The sequence below is a fragment of the Taurulus bubalis genome, assembly GCF_910589615.1.
Source record: "Taurulus bubalis genome assembly, chromosome: 5".
Classification (NCBI taxonomy): Eukaryota; Metazoa; Chordata; class Actinopteri; order Perciformes; family Cottidae; genus Taurulus; species Taurulus bubalis.
This window is the reverse complement of record NC_136593.1, coordinates 16,400,093-16,421,164: the sequence shown is the minus strand read 5'-3', so window position 1 is coordinate 16,421,164 and position 21,072 is coordinate 16,400,093. Positions and strand designations below refer to the sequence as shown.

At 42.0% G+C, this 21,072-nt stretch overlaps 1 protein-coding gene across 1 annotated transcript in view; it reads left to right on the top strand.

The window, feature by feature from the left end:
- The window catches only part of LOC306736485 (inositol 1,4,5-trisphosphate-gated calcium channel ITPR1), a gene marked incomplete at its 5' end in the record, with an annotated part of 64,593 nt that overhangs the window by 42,047 nt on the left and 1,474 nt on the right, over positions 1-21,072 (top strand). Inside the window, 17 exons of the mRNA XM_079218130.1 lie at positions 3,475-3,658; positions 3,817-4,070; positions 4,855-5,055; positions 5,152-5,262; positions 5,576-5,671; positions 5,849-5,992; positions 6,118-6,225; positions 6,363-6,555; positions 7,748-7,870; positions 10,777-10,952; positions 12,440-12,604; positions 13,143-13,410; positions 14,927-15,066; positions 17,048-17,213; positions 19,336-19,496; positions 19,979-20,140; positions 20,758-21,072. The exon at positions 20,758-21,072 is cut by the window's right edge and continues 1,474 nt beyond it. Coding sequence (XP_079074256.1) covers positions 3,475-3,658; positions 3,817-4,070; positions 4,855-5,055; positions 5,152-5,262; positions 5,576-5,671; positions 5,849-5,992; positions 6,118-6,225; positions 6,363-6,555; positions 7,748-7,870; positions 10,777-10,952; positions 12,440-12,604; positions 13,143-13,410; positions 14,927-15,066; positions 17,048-17,213; positions 19,336-19,496; positions 19,979-20,140; positions 20,758-20,844 — 2,739 coding nt within the window. The 3' untranslated portion in view covers positions 20,845-21,072. The remainder of the gene's footprint in view (positions 1-3,474; positions 3,659-3,816; positions 4,071-4,854; positions 5,056-5,151; positions 5,263-5,575; positions 5,672-5,848; positions 5,993-6,117; positions 6,226-6,362; positions 6,556-7,747; positions 7,871-10,776; positions 10,953-12,439; positions 12,605-13,142; positions 13,411-14,926; positions 15,067-17,047; positions 17,214-19,335; positions 19,497-19,978; positions 20,141-20,757) is intronic.

Genomic DNA, 21,072 nt, shown 5'->3' with positions numbered 1-21,072 from the left:
TGTCTTCAAGAAAGCAATCCCAGGATAATTGGAGTTGTTTTGTTGTCAGTGTCTCCATCTGACATGCCGAACTGTGCACCACTTGGATATCCTGTTCTCATCGCTAACACAGTTAACTATTTACTCATGGCCTACATAGTGCACAGAAATAAATAAACCACACAGAATAACTCAAGTTGTCGTGTCACTTATTTACACACACGCCCTCTCGTTCTGCTGTCATGCAAAGCTAATGCATATATGCCCTTAGAAGTTTTTAATATTTTACAGTTGGTGCATTTTTAGTGCTTTCTAGACTTATTGGCTCCTCACGGCTACTCTTTATTTCTGACGCATGTCAGCTCCTCTGTAACAACAATGAGAGAGCTCAGAACAGCTGTAAATTGTGTTGTGACATGGCAACTTGTGGCATTTCCCTCGTCAGCCATCTGTTGTGTAACTGCATGGCATGCTGTATTGTTTCCCTCCAAAAGTCTTGCATTGCAGGTGCATTTAACCAACCCTGCAAAAGCAACAGAATGCAGTAGACCAACTCTCTTTCGGGTGGAATAATAAAGAGAAAGGTGGCTGCTTTTAAGGAAAAGAGGAAGACGACTTGGAGGAGAACAGAGCAGCATTTGGTTTGCATGTGGTGCTGCCTGACATGAGAGGGAGGGTGAGAGGGAAAGGGAGCGCGAGTATAAATAGCTGTTGCATAACATCCCTTTGTCGATGCCAAGTGGCGGAACGGAAGGGGAGAAGGGAAAGCATGATGACCTTGTTTTTCAGTGTTGTTCGCCCCCACTCTTTTTCGTCTCATTCCACTCGGGGTTTGTCTCCATGGATACAGACAGACACTGTGTTTACCCAACACTGTAGGGGGCCGCTGAGATGCTCCTTCATCCTCACTTACTTTTCTCCCATTCTCTCCTTGACCACCGTGTGTTACTTCATCCATAACGTCATCCCTCCCCACGCCACTCTTGTCCTTGCTTCTCCAGTGATATCAAAACACAGATGGTGTCTTGATGAGGCTGCACAGATTCTTGTCATCGGGTGTTGTAAGGACATCAAAACCCTTCAGAAGCAGCGTTGTGGTTAGACGTGAAAGTTTCATTTTTGATTCATTTTTAAGATGCAGCGTCACAATTCTAAAGAAACCATCAAATGAAAGTGTCCTGTGGTGTTTTGTTTTTATTGCGATGTTCCAGCTTTATGTACAAGGTTTTGTCTTCGTTTCAGTGACTCACTCAATCCACTAAACTCAGCGCAGTTCTTAGAAACAGAAAAAAAAATACTCTTCCAGTTTGCTGCTGCAGACTTTCACCGTTGGACACAATAATTATTCATTCTAACATGGCCAATGCGGTCACATCCCAGACACCATCAATCAAACAAACTCGCCTCTACCGCAGTGAAACATAATAGCTCCGCTAACCCTGATCCATGAGATGCAATACCCCTGCTGGCATGGTGCTAGTCGTGCCAACCCTGCACTGCACACTGCACTAAGTGCAGTATCTCTAACCTGGGATATCCCAGAGATGAGGATGGTGAAATTATTAAAAGGATACGCAGAATAAAATGAATGTGATTACATAAGTTTGAAGTTGGCATTCACAGAGTTTTAGGGAAATCTAATACTGCATGTGCCAAGGCCAGAGACAGCTGACCTGGTTTCGTGAGTGTAAAAGTCGGTGGGTGTGTTAGCGTATGCGCTCTCCAGCTTGTGTGTGCTTGTATTGTACAAGTGTGTTTGTTTGTCTGTGCAAGTTATGTAATGGTGTGGGCGGGGGGGCTTCTCTGTGTGCTCTGGTCCGACCCCTGTGTGTTAACCTGGGCCTCTCCCCCCTGCAGGCCCACAATTTAGTGGCCTGTAGGAGGACACTGTTATGTGAGCAGAGACAGACAGACAGGCAGGAATGACCATCACCTCCTTCCTCAAGCATGCTGTGAGTTGTGAGCTGTGAGTGCGTTGCCAGTAGTGCAGCTAATCCTCGTCTCTGCACTCTGTCATCAAGTTGTTAATTGCGTGATGGCCTTGCCCGCCAGCTCTCCCCTAACACACACACACACACACACACACACACACACACACACACACACACACACACACACACACACACCCCTCCCCACGCTGCTATCTCCTCTTTCCTCAGTGTTGGCACAGAGTGTGTACGTGCAGGAGGGCTTCTGCTCAGTGGTGGAGGGCCAGGGTGGGGCACAGTGAGGCTCAGGAATCTGCTTTGGCGCACAAGCACACAGTTATGTCATTGTTTCTTATGAAAGCCACACAATGCAGTAACAAAAAACTGCAAGACTGTGTTAGCTGTGCTGTGTTCTGTTAATAAGCTGCATACATTGTCTTGTTTGGCTACTTAATTGGCGTGTTGCTATTCTCAATTTTGAATGAAAAGATTTAGTAGTGTGTTTTAACATCATAACAACATAAAATTCTGAGTACAAACACCGTCAGTTTCCTTGATGTGGGAGAAGCTAGGCTTGTTTTGTCCATTTTGCTGAACGCTTTCCTTGTGACTTTCATTTATTTGTTTTCTCCAGTAGCCCAGTTTTACATCTAACATAGAAAGACAGATGGTTATGTAACAACTTTGAGCACTGGCCTAGATACTGTCTGATAACATTCTCTTCCTATCTCTTGCTCTCGTTTCCCCTCTCTCAATCGTTGCCTTTTTCTCCCTTTTTTATTCCCTTATTCCCTCTTTGGTGTCTGTCTTTCGCCGCTAGCTCATTTTTCCCATTTCCCACTATCTCTGTTTCTCTATCTGAGCAAGTAGACCAGGCTTCTCCCTCTCGTGTCACTTTTTACCGCGTAAGTTTGGGTGAGCTTTTCCACGAGCTGGAGCAGATACCAGCTCTTACATTATCTAAACAACAGCGCTCTCCCTGAAACATGGTGCATGCATTGTGCTCTCAGGCTCAAATGTTAAACTCTCCCATCGTAGTAAATCCAGACTTGTTTTACTATAGTTATATCATTTTTTGTGTCCAGTCAAGATAAATGTCCCCACATTATTGGTAATGTGATGGAAAATGTCTATACAGACGAATCATTTTAAACAGACCTTAAAGTCTATGTTTCCTGTTCCATAATCATGTTCATGTTCATGTTTTGACCTTAGTTCACTGCAAATATCTTATCAGTGTCATAATACAAATTTGGAGAAGGAAATCCAGTTTGGATTATGTAGTGCATGTTATTTTATATTAGGGCTGAAACTAATTCCTATTTTGATAAGAAATTAATCAGTTTCAGCTCTTTTTGTCTATAAAATGTCAGAAAACAGTGAACAATTTTGCTCTTAGATATTGTATGAAAAAGAAAAAAGCAACGAATCTTCACATTATGATGTTGAAACCAGAGGAGCTTGTGTGTTTGCTGATTGACACGATTAATGGATCATTTAGATTTCGTTAAGCATACCATTAGATCCACAATCTCTGTTTGTTTCTATTCTTGTTTCTTGTGTCCAGCGTTCGTTCTTTTGCCGTCTGACAGAAGACAAGAAATCCGAAAAGTTCTTTCGGGTTTTCTACGACCGTATGAAGCTTGCCCAGCTGGAGATCAAAGCTACGGTGACCGTAAATACCAGCGACCTGGGGAACAGAAAGAGAGATGATGACAGCCAGGACAAAGACGTCCCTGTACGCAAAAAAGGTCAGAGGTCACACACTATCATCTGAAGTATGAATTTACATCAGGATGCTAAGTCAAGCCACAATTATATCCCAGATGATTACATTTTGTTTGCAAATCCAGAGTAGAAAGAGGATTTATGTGGGTTTTGACTGATTTGGTGCCTGTCTCTGTTTTAGCTCGAGACTCAGCGGTGGTCATGACAGAGGATGTGAGAGAGCAGCTATTAGAGGCCTCGACTGCCACCAAGAAGGCCTTTAACTCATACCGGCGTGAAGCAGACCCTGAGGACCACTTCAACTCAGCTGACGGCCAACCCAGCACCGGAGACAAGAACCAGGACGATGGAGAAATGAGTTTTGTAATTGTTATCATGCAACCCATCCTTCGCTTTCTCCAGCTGCTTTGTGAGAATCACAACCGGGACCTACAGGTGGGACAGACTGATTTTCCTTACGCTAAACCATGGTTTCGACATCTTATCCATCCATTCTTTTGCGTCTTCGCTGCAGGTTTCAAGCACTTTAAAGTCCCATGGTTTTATTACCAGTGCTAAATCCCTTAATCACCATTGTCATTTGTATGAGAGGCCAGGCCTGACTTCTTCAGGCTATGGAGATGGCTTCTCTGGCACATCTTTAAAAATGTGGAACTAACATTCATCTTCTAAATTATTACTTTCAGAAATATATTTTTTGAAAAGTGTGTTCATTAGCTGCTTTCTCCTTTGTAACAATCTGTACTTTAGTTTTCATGAAGACAGATCATGTTAGCCTCTTTTGTATTTTATGAGTCTAAAAGTTGTTCCTGGTTATCTCTGTTAGGACTTTTTTTTCAGCACTAACATTGCAATTTCCCTACTGCAGGACTAATAAAGGATTATCTTATCTTATCTTATCTTGTTTAGAATGTAAGTAGGTATGGTCCTGTCGGTGCACAAACCCTTCTGGAAAGATTTACAGCACACTAGCCTGCAAAATTGCACGTTTCTGATGGAACAGTCAAGTTCAACAGTTCAGATGAAGGCTAAAACAGAAATATGGATGCAAACTCGCTCTCTTTGGTCGTCTTAAAACTTCCTCTAATTTCTGTCTAACAAAGGAGGGATTTGTTAATTGCAGAATGTAAATTTGTTGCGACATAATTTACTATTATTTACTATTATGCTTTCCAGTTCTGTCCCAGTCACATGAACCCAACCGCTTTTACCTCCTCAGAACTTCCTTCGCTGTCAAAACAACAAGAACAACTACAACCTTGTGTGTGAGACTCTTCAGTTTCTGGACTGTATCTGCGGCAGCACCACAGGGGGTCTCGGTCTACTGGGACTGTACATCAACGAGAAGAACGTAGCCCTCATCAACCAAACTCTGGAGAGTCTCACAGAGTACTGCCAAGGCCCCTGCCATGAAAACCAGGTACATAAAGAGACTCTACCAGAGGGGAGCTCTGTGACTGTACAAGAGCACGATCTGTCTTTCTCATAATTGCATTTCATTTTTTATGTCATTCAGAATTGCATTGCTACACACGAGTCCAATGGAATTGATATTATAATCGCCCTGATCCTCAATGACATCAACCCACTTGGGAAAAAGCGGATGGACCTGGTGTTGGAGCTCAAGGTAAGGAAGGCTTCATAGGAAGGATCTATACATTTTTTGATTTGAGGTTTTAGGGTGAGAAAAAACCTTGTGCAGCGCTTTCCTTTCAGAGCAGGATGGAATATCACATGCTGCAAGTATAAGAGCTGGGCATTCATTTGTCTGACTTAAACTAGCTTTCGTGATTGCCTGCCAAGACAAATAACTGCAGAGTGCTTTTCCTAGAGCACCTGGGTTTCTGTCTGTTTTCCTTGGATGTAGAAACTGAAAGTTTAAGTTCTTATATTGGAGCTCTTTTTTCCCCTGCGTGCTTTGTCTCTTTTGTCATGCTCAGAACAATGCATCCAAGCTGCTGCTCGCAATCATGGAGAGCCGTCACGACAGTGAGAACTCAGAGAGGATCCTTTACAACATGAGACCTAAAGAGCTGGTGAGAAGATGATGTTGTGCATCTTGTCCTTTTCTCTGTTGCTTTTTACTTCGCAATACAACTGAGCCATTGCGTTAGCTACTCAGTATCACTGTGTGTGCGTGTGCGTGTGCGTGTGCGTGTGTGCGTGTGTGCGTGTGTGTGTGTGTGTGTGTGTGTGTGCGCGTGTGCGCGCAGGTGGAGGTGATAAAGAAAGCCTATCTACAGGGAGAGGTAGAGTTTGAGGACACAAAGGAGGAGGAGGATAACGGGGAAGAGGAAGAACACGATGCTGCTTCCCCCCGAAATGTTGGACACAATATCTACATCTTAGCTCACCAGGTCTGCTGTTCATGTCATGAATCAATTACTCTATTTATACAGGACTGCCATGAGACACTCACATTATCCATGTGTTGATTTTGAGTGACAGAACCCTTGTTGGCTGCTCCTGTTCCTCCTTACAGTTGGCGCGTCATAATAAGGAGCTGTCCATAATGTTAAAGCCAGGAGGGGCCAGTGGAGAGGGAGACGAGGCCTTGGAGTTCTACGCCAAACACACTGCTCAGATAGAGGTCATAACAAACACCCTCGTCACTCGTCTGGAGTAGAATTTCACACATTTGACAATATTTTGAGACGATTCCCTTGCAAATGTACAACAGTGTTGACCTACAGATGTCAAGGTGACGGTGTGTGTCTCTCTGTTCAGATTGTGCGCCAGGACCGCACAATGGAGGAGATAGTGTTCCCCGTGCCTAACATCTGTGAGTTCCTGACCACCGAGTCCAAGCTGCGAGTCTACTTCACTACAGAGAGAGACGAGCAGGGCAGCAAGATCAACGACTTCTTCCTGCGAGCAGAGGAACTCTTTAATGAGATGAACTGGCAAAAGAAACTCAGAGGTGGGGTCAAGATGGAGCAAGTGTCGTGCATGTAGTGGTCAATTATGTCAAATGATACAGGACAACCTTTGTACAAATACATAATTACTCGCAGAGTTCATCATTCACCTGAATTTGACTGAATAAAGTCTTCTTTTATAGGAGCTTTACAATTAATTGAAGCACAGGATTTGGTGAGAAGTGCAAATACGCTTCAATGCTCCCCAATTAGATATGGAATTATCTTAATTTAATTAACTACATTCATAATTATTAGTGTTAATAACGGATTCATCATTCAGTCTATGTCGAAATCATGCCCAATGCATGCGGGGTATAGACCTCTAAGCGGGTATGGAAAAGGGAAGCGTATCCCCAACTCGAAAGCGGGCCTAATGTTGTCGCCCTGTGTGTACTCGTGTGTTGTGTGTCTGTGTGCATGTTCCTGCTGTCTAAAAGCAGACCGGGGCTTTCCACATTCTGAGTTGTGAAACATTTGTACATTAACCTTATGAATCACAACTGAGAGTGTGTTTGCTCGCTCACACAAACTTACACGTACAAGACTGGCACCCACACTCTGTCACATTTCTAATCCACATGCAAGACTGCAGACCCACACAAAGCCATATTGTGTCACTCAGAAGAGGGAATGGGCAGAGAAAAGTCCCTGATTCTGTTTCTCTTTTCCACTGACAGAAAATATTCTATTACAAGTCAGATTGTGTGCTAAAGGTCAAAGTGGCGTGTTTTAGAGTCTTTTTCTTCATTTTGACCTTTTTAAATTGACTTTTCACTATCAACATTTCAACAAACATTAACAATATTGGCTGGGATATGTTTTGTCAAAGTTCAACCACTGTCCTCATATTACTTTCTGCAACATTATGTTCTGTATAAAGAGGGAGAACTGAGCCAGTTGAGTTATTACTATCAACCGCTTGTTCACACATTGGTTATGTAATAATCAATTTACATCAAACAATTAGTTTACTAAACAGTTATACAACAAATGTTGTTTTCTTGTTTATGTTATCGTTAATTTATGCTTTAATTCATTAGTGTTTAAGCCTTAGTCATCAAATGTTGGTCCTAGTTTCCTAAATGTGAGAATCTGCCACCTTATTGATCATTAACTGATCATCTTTGGCTTTTGAACTGTTGGTTGGACAATCTGGTGACATTAGAGTTGTTTCCTCCCCCCCTCCTCCAGCTCAACCAGTGCTGTTCTGGTGCTCCAGAAACATGTCGGTGTGGAGTAACGTCTCCTTCAACCTGGCTGTGCTCATGAACCTGCTGGTCTGCTTCTTCTACCCCCTGGAGGGTATACATGCAGGTCAGTCGCAAATGAAAAGACACCTGAGTGAGAGAACAGGTTTTTTAAAACTGAGCCCGAACCCGCTTATATCCTCTCACTAATATCCTTGTATGATCTCACTTCACCTGTCCAGTAGCTCAGTCATTTTTCATCATCTTATATTGCACTGTTGTTGCGGTCAAATGAGGTCAAATATGCAAAAAAGGAACAATGTGGCTTGCTGACATGTTTTTCTTTCTGCGACAAACAGCCTATCACATATTACAACCTGCACTGACATGGCTTTTTCTGCAGCCAGCAATAAAGCCTCAATATACAACGAGAGATTAGGAAGAAGCAAACAAAAAATAGTTTTTTTAGTTTATATCCAGTTTGAAAATTATATTTTCAACTTTTTCTTTTAGATTTACATCCTGATCTGATGTAAGAAACTATTTGGAAAAGCTCATGTCTCGCCTCAGCATTGACCCACTGATCTCCTTTTATCACAATGTTCTGATCTGCTGACTTCTAATCACCTGGCCAGGATTAGGAGCAGGACCTAGGAAGCCCTCTAACTTTGTTCAAGACACGCCCACACAGACTATCCTCAATTCAACCCATGGCCTCAAAGCCTGAGCTCATATTTGACTTTCAGTACTTTGAAGACCACAATACACAGAGGAGCGCCCTGTGCAACATTTAAAGTCCCATCAACAAAGCTTACTTTGGCTCAGGGAGAACAAAGTCTGACTTATCATTGTCAGGTGATCAAGAAAAGCATTGCATCATATTTTATACTTCAAACGAGGCAGGCTATTCAGCTGCAAAATCCTCCTGTGGGACATTTGTCTACTCTTATCAGTTGGTTCAGTTTTGGATCTGAAACGGTTCCATGCTACATAGATTCATGTAAAGAGTGTGATGTAATCAAAATGATAACGTTTCCTGATGTAAATTACCTTATACCTTTTACATTTATTTAAAAGATGAACAAAGAATATGAGAATAATAATGCAAATTTAAGAATATCAAACACACTATCTTCCCACATCCTACTGCTAGCTCTCTTGCTCTGGCCACAGCTATCTGAGAACTCCTACATTTTGATCTCAACTACACACCTACAAAGTCTAGTGACTGGCTCTAGTACGGTTGGATGCTATATATCAGTGCAGGTTCTCTGTCTCAGACACACAGACAGACAGAAACCTGGCAAAGTTCTTTAAACTGCCTCTGTGGTAGTTCCCGCAACAGTAGGTCTCTCCAGGACACATTTGGCCATGATGACTCACACACAGACTCACTAGGTGAATACAATACCAATGTCACTGTCGTTTTACACCCACGAAAAGAATATCAAGATTTCCAAATGTACCAATGAACAAGGGTGCATACATCTTTTTACAGTTTACATCTTGTCAACTTATCTGTTGGAATTGTGAGCTATAGGTTACAGAAAGTGCAGTATTGTATTATTTTGTAATGAAGTACAAACAAATGTATTTGGTGTTGATTGTTGTGCTTCGTTAGCACTGCATACAGCAGTTATATAATTCATTTAATAATTCATACAATCATATATTTAAGTTGACGCAACTGAAATTCCCTTTTTTGTGTAGACAGTGTAAAACACTCATGCACAACATGAGTAACGTTTCTCCTGAACACTGGAACTCCTTCTGTGTGCAAGACATCACGTGAGACTCCAGCATACCTTTGGCCGGCGTTAACAGGCATTTTTATGGCTTTGTGCCCCTGCCTCACACACACACACACACACACACACACACACACACACACACACACACACACCTCTCCTCTCCTCCCTTCTTTCTTCTTTGCTTGGGGCTTTAAAATGAGGGTTATAAGAGCAGGAGATCTCGGTCAGTGTGTTCTGCCTTTTGACACATAGCTTTGGTTAGCACCGATCAACTCAACACACGCTGACAGTGCAGGCGTGCAGTCTTCTCAACTGTTGATTTTACAGACAGTTGCGCACAGTTATCCGTCTGCACATGAAGACGCATGTGCAAGGCAGCTAGACAGCTTGTGAGTGCACGTAAGCACCACTGTGCCAGTCTGCCACATCACTGGAGCTGTGTGGTGCCCCCGGCCCTGTTCTTCATGAATCTTTCAGCGGAGGTATTTTTAGAGATGGCTGTTATATAAGTGGCACCTGTCATGTGATCTCCACAGGGATTGGGAGGGAGAGAAATCCGGAGGAAGGTAAGGAGGGAAGGAGACAGAGATAGTCAAGGTGGGAGGGAAGATGGGCTCCCTTACCCGCAGTACTCCCCCTTTGCCTTCTCATTCACTACAACTCCCTCTCACTGTTTGTATCAATCCTTGCAGTTCTGCCCCATTTTCCTTTTTCTTTGTTTTTCACCATTGTCTCTTGATATTTTTCTACCTTTCTAACATGAACACATGTATTTATATTACTTTTTTAATGTTCTCACAAACATAGACACTTGCACACGTGTTAGCCCTGTGCTTTAAGAAAGAGGGGTCAGTAACCGAGGCAGAAGGTTGGGTGTGGCCTTGTTTTTAGGATGATCAAACCTGATCCAGGGTTTTAGTCTGAGTGATTTGTTGCCACATGAAACCCCTGACTCGGACACTAATCCTGGATTTACCTTGGGATCAAGGGAAGCATAAGGTAGGCTCTCACCAAAGCTTAAAGCACACATATACGTATGTAATATACTTTTGGGTGTTATGTAACTGGCTCTCTTTGAGTTTAAAGTTTCACTAAATAAGGCCTGAGGCCTGCCTGAGAGACAGAACAGTTAAATTACAGACAAGGCCTTGTTCAAGCTGCGCTGTAATCCTGGCATGATGAATTAATATTCCATGTATGACCAATTCAGGGATGTCAAATACAGCTATTGTTTCCTTTAAACGCATGCATGTGCATTAATACCTGCATTTATCTCTTGCAGGTATGCTGGATCCCCACCTTTCTGCCCTGTTGTGGTTGGGAGTCTTGGCAACACTGCTCATCGTTATCGTCATGCCCCAACCGCTGGGCATTCGTGCCCTCGTCATTGTCACCATCCTCCGTCTCATCTTCTCTGTTGGCCTGGAGCCCACCCTCTTCCTTCTGGGTTCCTTCAATGTGAGTAGTCTGCTTTAAATCTATTGGAAGGAAATGGAATTTTGGAGAGCTAAAACAATTAGTTAATTAACTATCCCAAAGAAAATGAACCAGCAACTATTTTCATAATCGATTAATGGTTTAATGTTTCAATCATCATGGCTGATGTTCTCTGTTTCCAGCTTCTGAAATGTGACGATTTTATGTTTTTATATTTTGTCATATCATTATTGCAACTGGAAGATGCCAGCTTCTGTGTTAGCTTGTACTTACTTTTTTCAACATTTCATGCACTCAACACATCAAAAATGAAAACAATTGAAAGTTGCAGCCCTAGAATTTCTTTTGTAGATGCTCAAAGAATTAAAAAGTTGTTTTCTAGAAACAGTGTCCTGGAAACTCCAAATTTCTTCAGACAGTCTGCATGGCGAGTAAAATGTTTTTATTTTGGGTGAACTAACCGTTCTCCTCCTGTGTGAAAGTGTGTGTTTGGGTGGTTTGTAATTTTCCCCAGAGAAATGTTAAAAACATACCATTTCTATTTGCCCGTTCACACGTACTACTGCTGAGAAACCTCCACCGCACTAGTTCCAGTTCTTCTTTCAACTCACGCTCCTGCCCGCCTGGCAGGCCGGCGTTGCCCCCTGGCCCCATGCTTCTCCTTGGCAGCGTCTACGGAGTGTGAAGTGCGTCACTGGACCCTAGAGAGAGCAACACAAGCCCGGCACCCGCTAGAGATTTTCTAGATGTTTCTCTTAAACACAAACACACACAAAATAACGTCTTAGACACTCCTCCATTATTGCTCTCCTCAATCGCTACGTTTATATGTACAAAAGAAACCGGGTTATTGAGAGAGATCAGGTTAATGCATGAAATCAGAGAACACGTTACCATGGACTGCAGTAACCTGGTTACTATAAAGTCTTGTTTACATGCAGCTGGTCAGTAGTCGGATGTCTCCCTCTTTGTGTGTTTGACATTTTTGAACCATGTGTTTTTTGTTTTGTTTTTTATTTGTAGCTGTGTGGATTTTTCAGTGTCAGTTTCAATCTAAGTCAGACTGAAGATTTCATTATTAAAATGTATCACGTACGTGCATTCTTGTTGAAACAGAAAAAAGAAAACCCTTTGAGAAAAGTGTATACAATGTGATTTACACGTGAAATACAATATGACCAATAATTCAGGTTTCTCCGGCATGTATCCACAGAGGCCATGTTAACCGGGTTTCTGTTAATCCCTTTCCTTCGTGTTTGGTTTAAATGACTTTTTAAGAAATCAGGTTACTGCAGAAAGCAAACCAGGTTACTTCTGTGCATGTAAACACACTAAATGTGTCCTCATTTAGCTTGAAAAGCCACACCCGCCATGTGTAATATGTAGCATGCTATGTGTCTGTACCAGAGCCCTCAGCCAAGGCCAGGACTTTCCAATATTTCAATGTTTAATGGTTGATTGTCTATTATTTGTATTATTACTGAAGAGATGTTGACTTCATCTTCCAGGTGTGCAATAAAATAATCTTCCTGATAAGTTTCGTGGGGAACCGAGGAACCTTCACGCGGGGTTACAGAGCCATGGTGCTTGATGTTGAGTTCCTCTACCATCTCCTTTACCTCATCATCTGCTCTCTGGGGGTGTTTGTCCATGTCTTTTTCTACAGTTTGCTGGTGAGAGAAACACACACACACCCTGTGAATACACACACATATACTAAGAACTACTGAGTAAAACCATGAGTAAAATATGACTTCTCTCTCTGACTGTAGCCTTCGCTTCCCATTTTGATGCATTCATGGACATATCTTGCCAGAAATTGCCTTATTTAGAGCTTTAATTTTGTTGTTGCTTGTTCTTGTTGTTGAGGCGTTAACTGCCTCAGGTCTGCTTTTCTAACGTGTCAGACTAAAAATGCAAAAACTGAAACTTTTTTTTTTTTTCAGACATAGTGAAACATATCTCCATATTTTGTAATGGCAAGATGCTGAAAAATAATGCAATTCATGTCTGACAGAGAAAGCTGAGGATTCAGCTTTTCCACAAAATGCTCGCAAATCTAATCCAACACACCTATTTGTTTCTTGCCACTTGTGCTTTCTTGTGTAACCTCACGTTCACCTTGTATCCAACACTGCTCTCACTGTATGTAGAAGATGGTAGTGAAATATTTATCCTTTTTGTTTCATAACGTGTGCATTGCCTCTGTAGCTGTTTGACCTGGTATACAGAGAAGAGACTTTGCTGAACGTAATCAAGAGTGTGACTCGTAATGGACGCTCGATCGTGCTTACCGCTGTGCTGGCGCTCATCTTGGTCTACCTGTTCTCCATCGTCGGCTACATTTTCTTCAAAGATGACTTTATCCTGGAGGTGGATCGTCTCCCCAACACAACTCTGAGTGAGGGCAGACTCCTGTCTTTTAATCATTTTGTTCACATTTGTTCCTACTCTCCAGAAAATGGAGCCAGTCTGACCAGTGAGTTTCTGTCTGCAGGAATTTGCTCGGGAGGGATTGATGCGAATTGCACCACAGAAGCCCTGCAGGAAGGTAATGTAAACTGCAGCCCTGAGTTGTATATAGGTTTAGCTTAAGAAATGTGTTTTACTTAAATATTTCAATCAGTCCATAAATACTATTCGAATGTTTTGTGTTCTACTCTCCATATTTGAAAAGTTGAAGTGGTTCATGTAGGAATTGTTCATGGTGACGTCCAAGGGAAGTGGATAATTGGAATGTATGTATTGTAGCTACCTGAGATATTGGACATCATCCTGAGCCCCTCAAGTGACAAAACAAAACAAGTGGAAGTAAAATTGTGTTTCCTTCTGTTCTGCAGCTTCACACCAATTCACACTTTCATTCATGTGACTCCATTGACTGCCAAACAATTCTCATGTGACCTCACTGGCCCTCATATGACACCAACATGTGACTCCATTTTATTCAGTAAAAACAGTTTTGAATTCCCTTGGACATCAGCCAAACACAAAACTATAAAAGGATTTGGCCGATGATGAACACAGTTAGCAGGGGCCATTCGTCAATTAACTTTAAAATGTTATCAAATTGGATCTTTCAGAAATGTTAACCTTTGTTTTTCTGTCTTGCTCACAAGTTCAACCAAAGCTGTTTCCATTACATTGCATCCAAACAGAACCACTTCTGCTTTGACTAACCGCCATCTCGCTGTGAAGCAAAACATGTAAACAAGGTTCCAACCGATATTAAGTTCTGCAACTAAGCCAAGGATATTTAAATAGAAGTGATGAAAGCCTGTGGCACTGACTACAAGGCTATCAAATCCTACTCGAACACAGATGTCTAATATTTATTTATATTCAGAGAGTATTTCAAAACAAGGTAATACTCAGATTGTTTATTACACCTCATTTGATTCTGTACTGTGTATGAAGATCACAAGCACGCTATAATGAAATACCATAATGTACTAAATTCATCAGGAATATGGCATCAGATGTTGATGATATTTTAATAGAAAATAAAATATAGTGAAGTGTGTCCCACTGTCTTATACGCAAACCATTAAATCATCATAATTTTTTCATAAAAGTGACTTTAGTGTTACACCCATACTCGTACCTATATTATGATGATGATGATGATGATGATGATGATTATTCAGAACAATTGTTTTACAATTTATGATGGAAATTCATTTTATGAATTATAGTGCATTGTATCATGCCTCACTTTTGATTTGACTTTTCTTTAAGAAATATGATGAGTTTCTGAAGTGGTACTTTACTTTGTATGTCTCTTTGTAATTTTTTTACTTAAATTCCCTGCATGATCTCTTTGAGTCACATGAGTTAGTTTAATAAGTATTATGAGCCACAGTTTGATGCTTTTGATGTTACATTATCTAAAAAGTGCAGGTCATAGTGGTCCTAATTACCAGTGTAAAGGACATTCTCTGGTGCTGCAGGCCTCTGAAATTATTAGATTAAAGCTTTCCTCTCTGCCTCTTCAGATTTGGGGAATAAGCGTGGGGGGGACAGCGACATGGAGCGGACATGCGACTCTCTACTTATGTGTATCGTAACTGTGCTGAGTCATGGCTTGAGGAGTGGAGGAGGTGTAGGGGATGTACTCCGCAAGCCTTCCAAAGAGGTATGTGCAACTCTGAAGGTGTGTGTGTGTGTGTGTGTCAGAGAGTGTGTGTGCGCAGCTGCAATGAGGGTCATGTGAGGTGGCTCCAAGCCCACTGTGTGCTGAACTTGTTTTTAAAAAGAAACGGAGGTTTCACAATGTTGCCTGACAGCTGTACTGCCTCCGCCTTGTGACAAAGATAAACCTCAAGATAGATTTCCACCGAATTTAGGCTAAACCACTAATGATGTCAAAAGAGGATGTGGATATCTGCGTCACAACACAATACAACTCAGGCCAAAAAGTCACACATTCACAGTAGGAGCAAGTTTAAATCGTGGCACCGGCACCTTGTATAGGCACTTCCTGTGGCACCTCTAGTTGCCACTAGTTTTTGTGGCAAGCTGCCACAAAAACTAGTGGCACCTCTAGTTGCCACTAGTTGTTGTGGCAGCTTGCCACAACAACTACTGACATCCTTAAACTGTGCATCTGTGCATCTCACCAGAAGCCACAAATAGTGGCAGGCAGTTGCCAAAACATCTTCTGAATCTATTCTGCAGCGATGACAGCTGTGGCCACAAATACCTGCCACAGCGGCCTTCTAGACTAGCTAAACGTTCAACCAGAAAACTATTGTTGTGCATCAATGACTGTCTATGTACCACAAGATAGCCTAATTAATAGACCTGTGTTTAAGATTTGACCAAGGTAGGTTGATTGACATTTTGATTACAATGGTATTCAACTAATTCTTAACTGAAACCTAACCTATATTGTTAATACTTGTATTCTTAAGAGCACTTAATGATTTATGTTCAGCAAAAAATGACACAAGATTAGTTAGGGAAAAATATTTTTCATTATCAAACAAAAAAGTGCAACAAATAAAGTGCTTAAACAGTAGCCTTTTAAAGCAAAAGAATAGATCAACACATAAATAAAATAACAAAAAACGAGGTATTAGAAGGAGATCAAAAGCTGGGCAAAAGCTGGAACGAACGCACCTGGAACGAACGCGCGTCTGGAACGAACTCGTGCTGGAAGGAACGCGCCTCGGTCCAAAATCAGAATTTTTTTTTGCCGTGAGAAATTGGTTGTGTGGCGTGAGTGCGTGTGAAAACATGCAAAAGCATGCTTCCAGGACCTAAAGCAAGTTGCGGCACCGCTCTCTTTAACACAGGCAGATGCCTCAAAAACTAGTGGCACACGAGGGGCAACTCGCCCCTCGTGTGCCAAAGTGCCCCGCCACCTGAGACGTGCCATCGGAAATGCTGCCTCTAAAGTAGTGGCAGCTTCCGGAACAGCGGCATCTCCCTCTGGCACTGCGGCACCTCCCTCCGTCACCGCGGCATGTGCCTCCAGCATTGTGGCAACTGAGCGGTGAAAGGCACAGGAAGTGCCTGTACAAGATGCCGGTGCCGCAATTTGAGCTTGCCCTCTCTCCACATTCAACCCACAAAAGAGTGGTTCAGTGCATTTTTGCTTCAAAACAAGCTTGTCCTACATGTGAGCGTGTCACTGTATTAGGCTGGTGACCATTTAAAAGATTAACTAAAAATGGAAAATGAGTGAATGAAATTCCCCAATATACTTACAGCACAGTATGTAAACATTGAAGTCCATTGTGGCTCGATTGGCTAATGATGTAGCATAAACATGTGTCTGTGTCCTACCTAGACAGAAACAGGCTGCAGCAGGTTGACCGGCTGCAGCCGGCTCGGTTACTTTAGCATCTGGCAGGCTTCACCTGTGGTCTTGTGTTTCCATGTTGACAATGGTTAACCTCGTTTTAAACTCACAACATCCTACATATAGAAGACCTGCTCTTTGGCTCGTACATTTAAAGTCCCCCACAATACAGTAAAATATCTTCTTAAATGTACTCTTAATCGTTCTCTGTTGTCAAAATACAGTTAATAATTACTATATCATTTTCGGGTCACTACCTCTGAACAATTCCTGTACAGATGTTATTGCTGTGTTTCTGTATTATTTGCAGGAGCCACTGTTTGCAGCCAGAGTGATATACGACCTGCTGTTCTTCTTCATGGTCATCATCATTGTCCTCAACCTCATCTTTGGTGTCATCATCGACACCTTTGCTGACCTGAGGAGTGAAAAACAGAAGAAAGAAGAAGTCCTGAAGACGACTTGCTTCATCTGCGGTGAGACTGCTCTTCATCCGTTTAGACAGCAGTCGTTGGTTCCCTAATGTCTTTTTTCAGTTGCTACATAGTGACTAGTGTCTTTGTGATTCCTTGGTGTGTTTGTGGTTTCTGGTATGTCCGTTAAGGTGCATGTAGTTGTTGCAGGCTCTCCCCCGCCCCCTCCCTCTCTTTTTTTTCACTTCGCTGTCGTTCCAAAGAAGGCTGAGTCATGAAAGCTTCCTGCCACTGCTCTGCTCGCCTCCATAATTCATGTCTGTCCCACACGCCCAGACATTTTCTCCCCCTCACTCACAAGCACAAAGTTAATTTTCACGCTGTATGTTTTGTGCACCGTTGTACCGTTTATTTGCCAGGAATGTTTACAGAAACAAGGAATTTTTCTAGGCGGAAGGTGCATACATAAGACATGAGACGTTAGACGAGACAATCAACCATCAACGACAACAACAGTGCAATGGGTATTAAATTAAGTATAAGATAAAGTGCTCAGACAAACAGATAACGTTAATGTAAGTGTATGTTAAAGTGACATGTGTGTTTAAATATGAAGTGTGCACTCTGACCCTTCCTGTACCGTCATCTGGAGAGAGAGGGAGAGAGAGAGGGAGAGGGAGAGGGAGTGAGAGAGAGAGGGAGAGAGGGAGAGAGAGGGAGAGAGAGGGAGAGAGAGGGAGAGAGGAGGAGGGAGAGGGAGGGAGAGAGAGAGAGGGAGAGAGAGAGAGAGAGAGAGAGCTCAGGTGACGTGGTGAGCATATGGAATGAGAACAGTATGTCTCCCAGCCAACCATCCGCTCTGACTCACTCTTTTTAAACTGTGACCTCGCAAAACAATTGTTGGCCACAACTCAAGAATATATATGCTAGTTAAGACAACATCACACACATCTAATAAGATAAAACATTTTGGATGCAGATTGGCGAAGGCATATAACCGTGAGGCGGTAATTCTAGTTATTCTTTTGGTTATAACATGGGTCTGAATATAGAGACAGCCCCTGCTTGTTTAATTCTAGCCCCCCAAGGTGTTAGTTACCCCTGGCTGAACTATCATATTATTCCTGCACAGCTGGAAGCTCCCTTTACCATTTATATACAATCCAAAGATGTGTTTGAAGCACTTTTAGGGACAGAAATAAGCAGTGAGTTTTACTTTTGTTTCAAGAAGAAGAAGAAAGAGAGAAATATATTTTCTAAAGGCACAAACGCAGAGAAACACGACTGAAATCTGCATTGATGTATTGGAAGACTCCACATTACAAAGTGTCTGGTTTGTCTGTGTGAATCAAATTGGTTGTAGTTAGTTGTACAGGACTATATTATCTTGTATAATATTATACTCTTCTTTCCATTTTCTTTCTCACGTTGATGGTATGGAGCAAACGTTGCTATACTAGGTAGACCATAATTAGCATGTTTTGCTTGTCAGATCCACGTCAAATTTCCCCAAAATCAATAACCTCCCTCATGTTCTCCTCTTTTCAAAATGTTCTGCAATGCACTGCAAAACAAATGATGCCGTTTCATCTCCTTCAAGTACACAACACCAGCTACGCGTATCTGACAGCCTGTCGAGGAATATGCTTAATTATCTTGAGCTTTAGCCTATAATTTAGTGCGGCTGTATTTTTTTAGGTTTTTCTTTTATGAACCCTGCTTTATAGTTGAATAGTTGCATTGAAATGTCTGTTTTCAGTTTTTTTGTCACCAATACTGTCTTGACTGCTTATTGCAAGGCTTTTTTTATGTTGTGCATTGCTGAACTTAAAAGGTCAGTATTGTGGATGTTATGCATCTTAATTGTTTCTTGCATTATATTTTTGATATATTTATTTATCCAATATTGAGCGAGAATGTCATTATTTTGTTCTATTGATATAGAACTATAGCTTAGTTTATGTAATTTCTTCTCCAGTCTATCTTGAAAAACATACCTTTACATCAATAAGACTTTCTGAATACATATGTTTAACTTCCCAGTATTTTTTTCCCATTTATTCACACAAAGTGGCATGTTCCCTTCCCCAATGTCAGTGTGAAACAGATACTATTGATATCTGTTTGTTCTCAAACATGCTGTAACGTCGTACCATAAATAATGTGAGTCACTGCCCCTCTGCAGGCCTGGAGCGGGACAAGTTTGACAACAAGACGGTGACATTTGAGGGGCACATCAAAGAGGAGCATAACATGTGGCACTACCTGTTCTTCATTGTGCTGGTAAAAGTTAAGGACTCCACTGAGTACACAGGCCCCGAGAGCTACGTAGCTGAGATGATCAAGGTACATAAAAAGCACAGACACACCCTGAAAACACACATCCTGAAAAACATCCTGAGGCACGTTTCACACACCAAATGCAATAGTGTGTTCCTCTTCTCTAATCTCTAATTGACAGACATTTAATGACATAAACAGACAAACGGGAATACAGTACAAGACGGTATATTAGTTGCAGTCTAACCCTTAAACAGACCAGATCATGAAAAGGAATCGTTGGCCAGTTCACTGGGATTTCTATTGCACTACACAATGTGCTCAGTCTGAGGTATTTTACTGTTACTCCTGTGGCAATGATACCATGCAAGCATGTTTCTTCAAAGAACAGGCTGTAGACCAGCGTCCTTTGGAGTTCAGATGGAAGCACTTGGTTGACAAACAGCAGCACCTAGAATTACCTATTCCTTTCTTGACATCATTTAGCTTTATTAACTCCTATTAATGTACCAAAGCCAATGACTGATGTGCTTGTTGTTTGACCACAGGAGCACAACCTGGACTGGTTCCCTCGTATGCGCGCCATGTCACTGGTGAGCAGCGACGCAGAGGGGGAGCAAAATGAAATCAGGAACCTGCAGGAGAAACTTGAGATGACCATGAGGCTGGTTTGCAACCTGTCCGGACAGCTGACTGAGCTCAAGGAACAGGTAGATCATGTGACTGTGAACCATGCACAGTTTGTAGTATATCACCCATGATTTATTTGTATTTTCTTTAGTTTTAACAGGATAGCTTTTCTGAGACTGTTTCCTTCAGCCATTGGGAGGTTATAGACAACCTGCACACTGGTTCTGTAATCACTCAGGACCACCATATTATATTGAACAATAACATGGGAAGAGTTACTGGGGATTGGTTGCTTACTGTTGTCCAATCACCATTATGGAACTGGTGACTCGGACAGCTTAAGCTAATACCTAAAGTAGTTAATTTTCAGTATTTGCGGCTCATCTGTTTCTTGGAATGGGTGTGTTCATGCACAAGTTAAATCTGCACCATACGTAGTCACAGTATGCAATTGCGCGATTAAGCAACAGCTTTCCCTTTTGAAAAGGTTAAAAACACTTAAAATAACTATTTTATTGTTAAGGAACACACTATTGCCTGTGTGTCTTAAAGGAATAGTTTTACACCTTGTGAAGCACACTTGATTGTTTTCTTGCCAAGTGTTAGATGAGATAATCGGTACCAGTCTTGTGTCCGTTTGTGTGTATTTGTTTAAATCCTGTAATGTTTTCAAGCTTTCTTTTGTTTCCACTTGCAGATGACAGAGCAGAGGAAGCAGAAGCAACGAATTGGACTTCTTGGTCACCCCCCTCACATGAACATCAATCCCCAGCAGCCTGCCTGAGGGCCCTCAGGGCCAGGATCACCGGTGCCTTAGCACTTCTCTCAGTGCGCCAAATGTTATACAGGAGAATGCCAAATCATGTCCGTCGCCAGTATGTATTTAGGTTGATGTCTGACTGCATACTTCACCAGAAACTCCTACAATAAGTGTTTCTACAACATGCGTGCTTCTGACTGTCTGTGTGAAGGGAAAGTTATCCGAGTATGTTACTGGCGGTCTGTCGAGTGG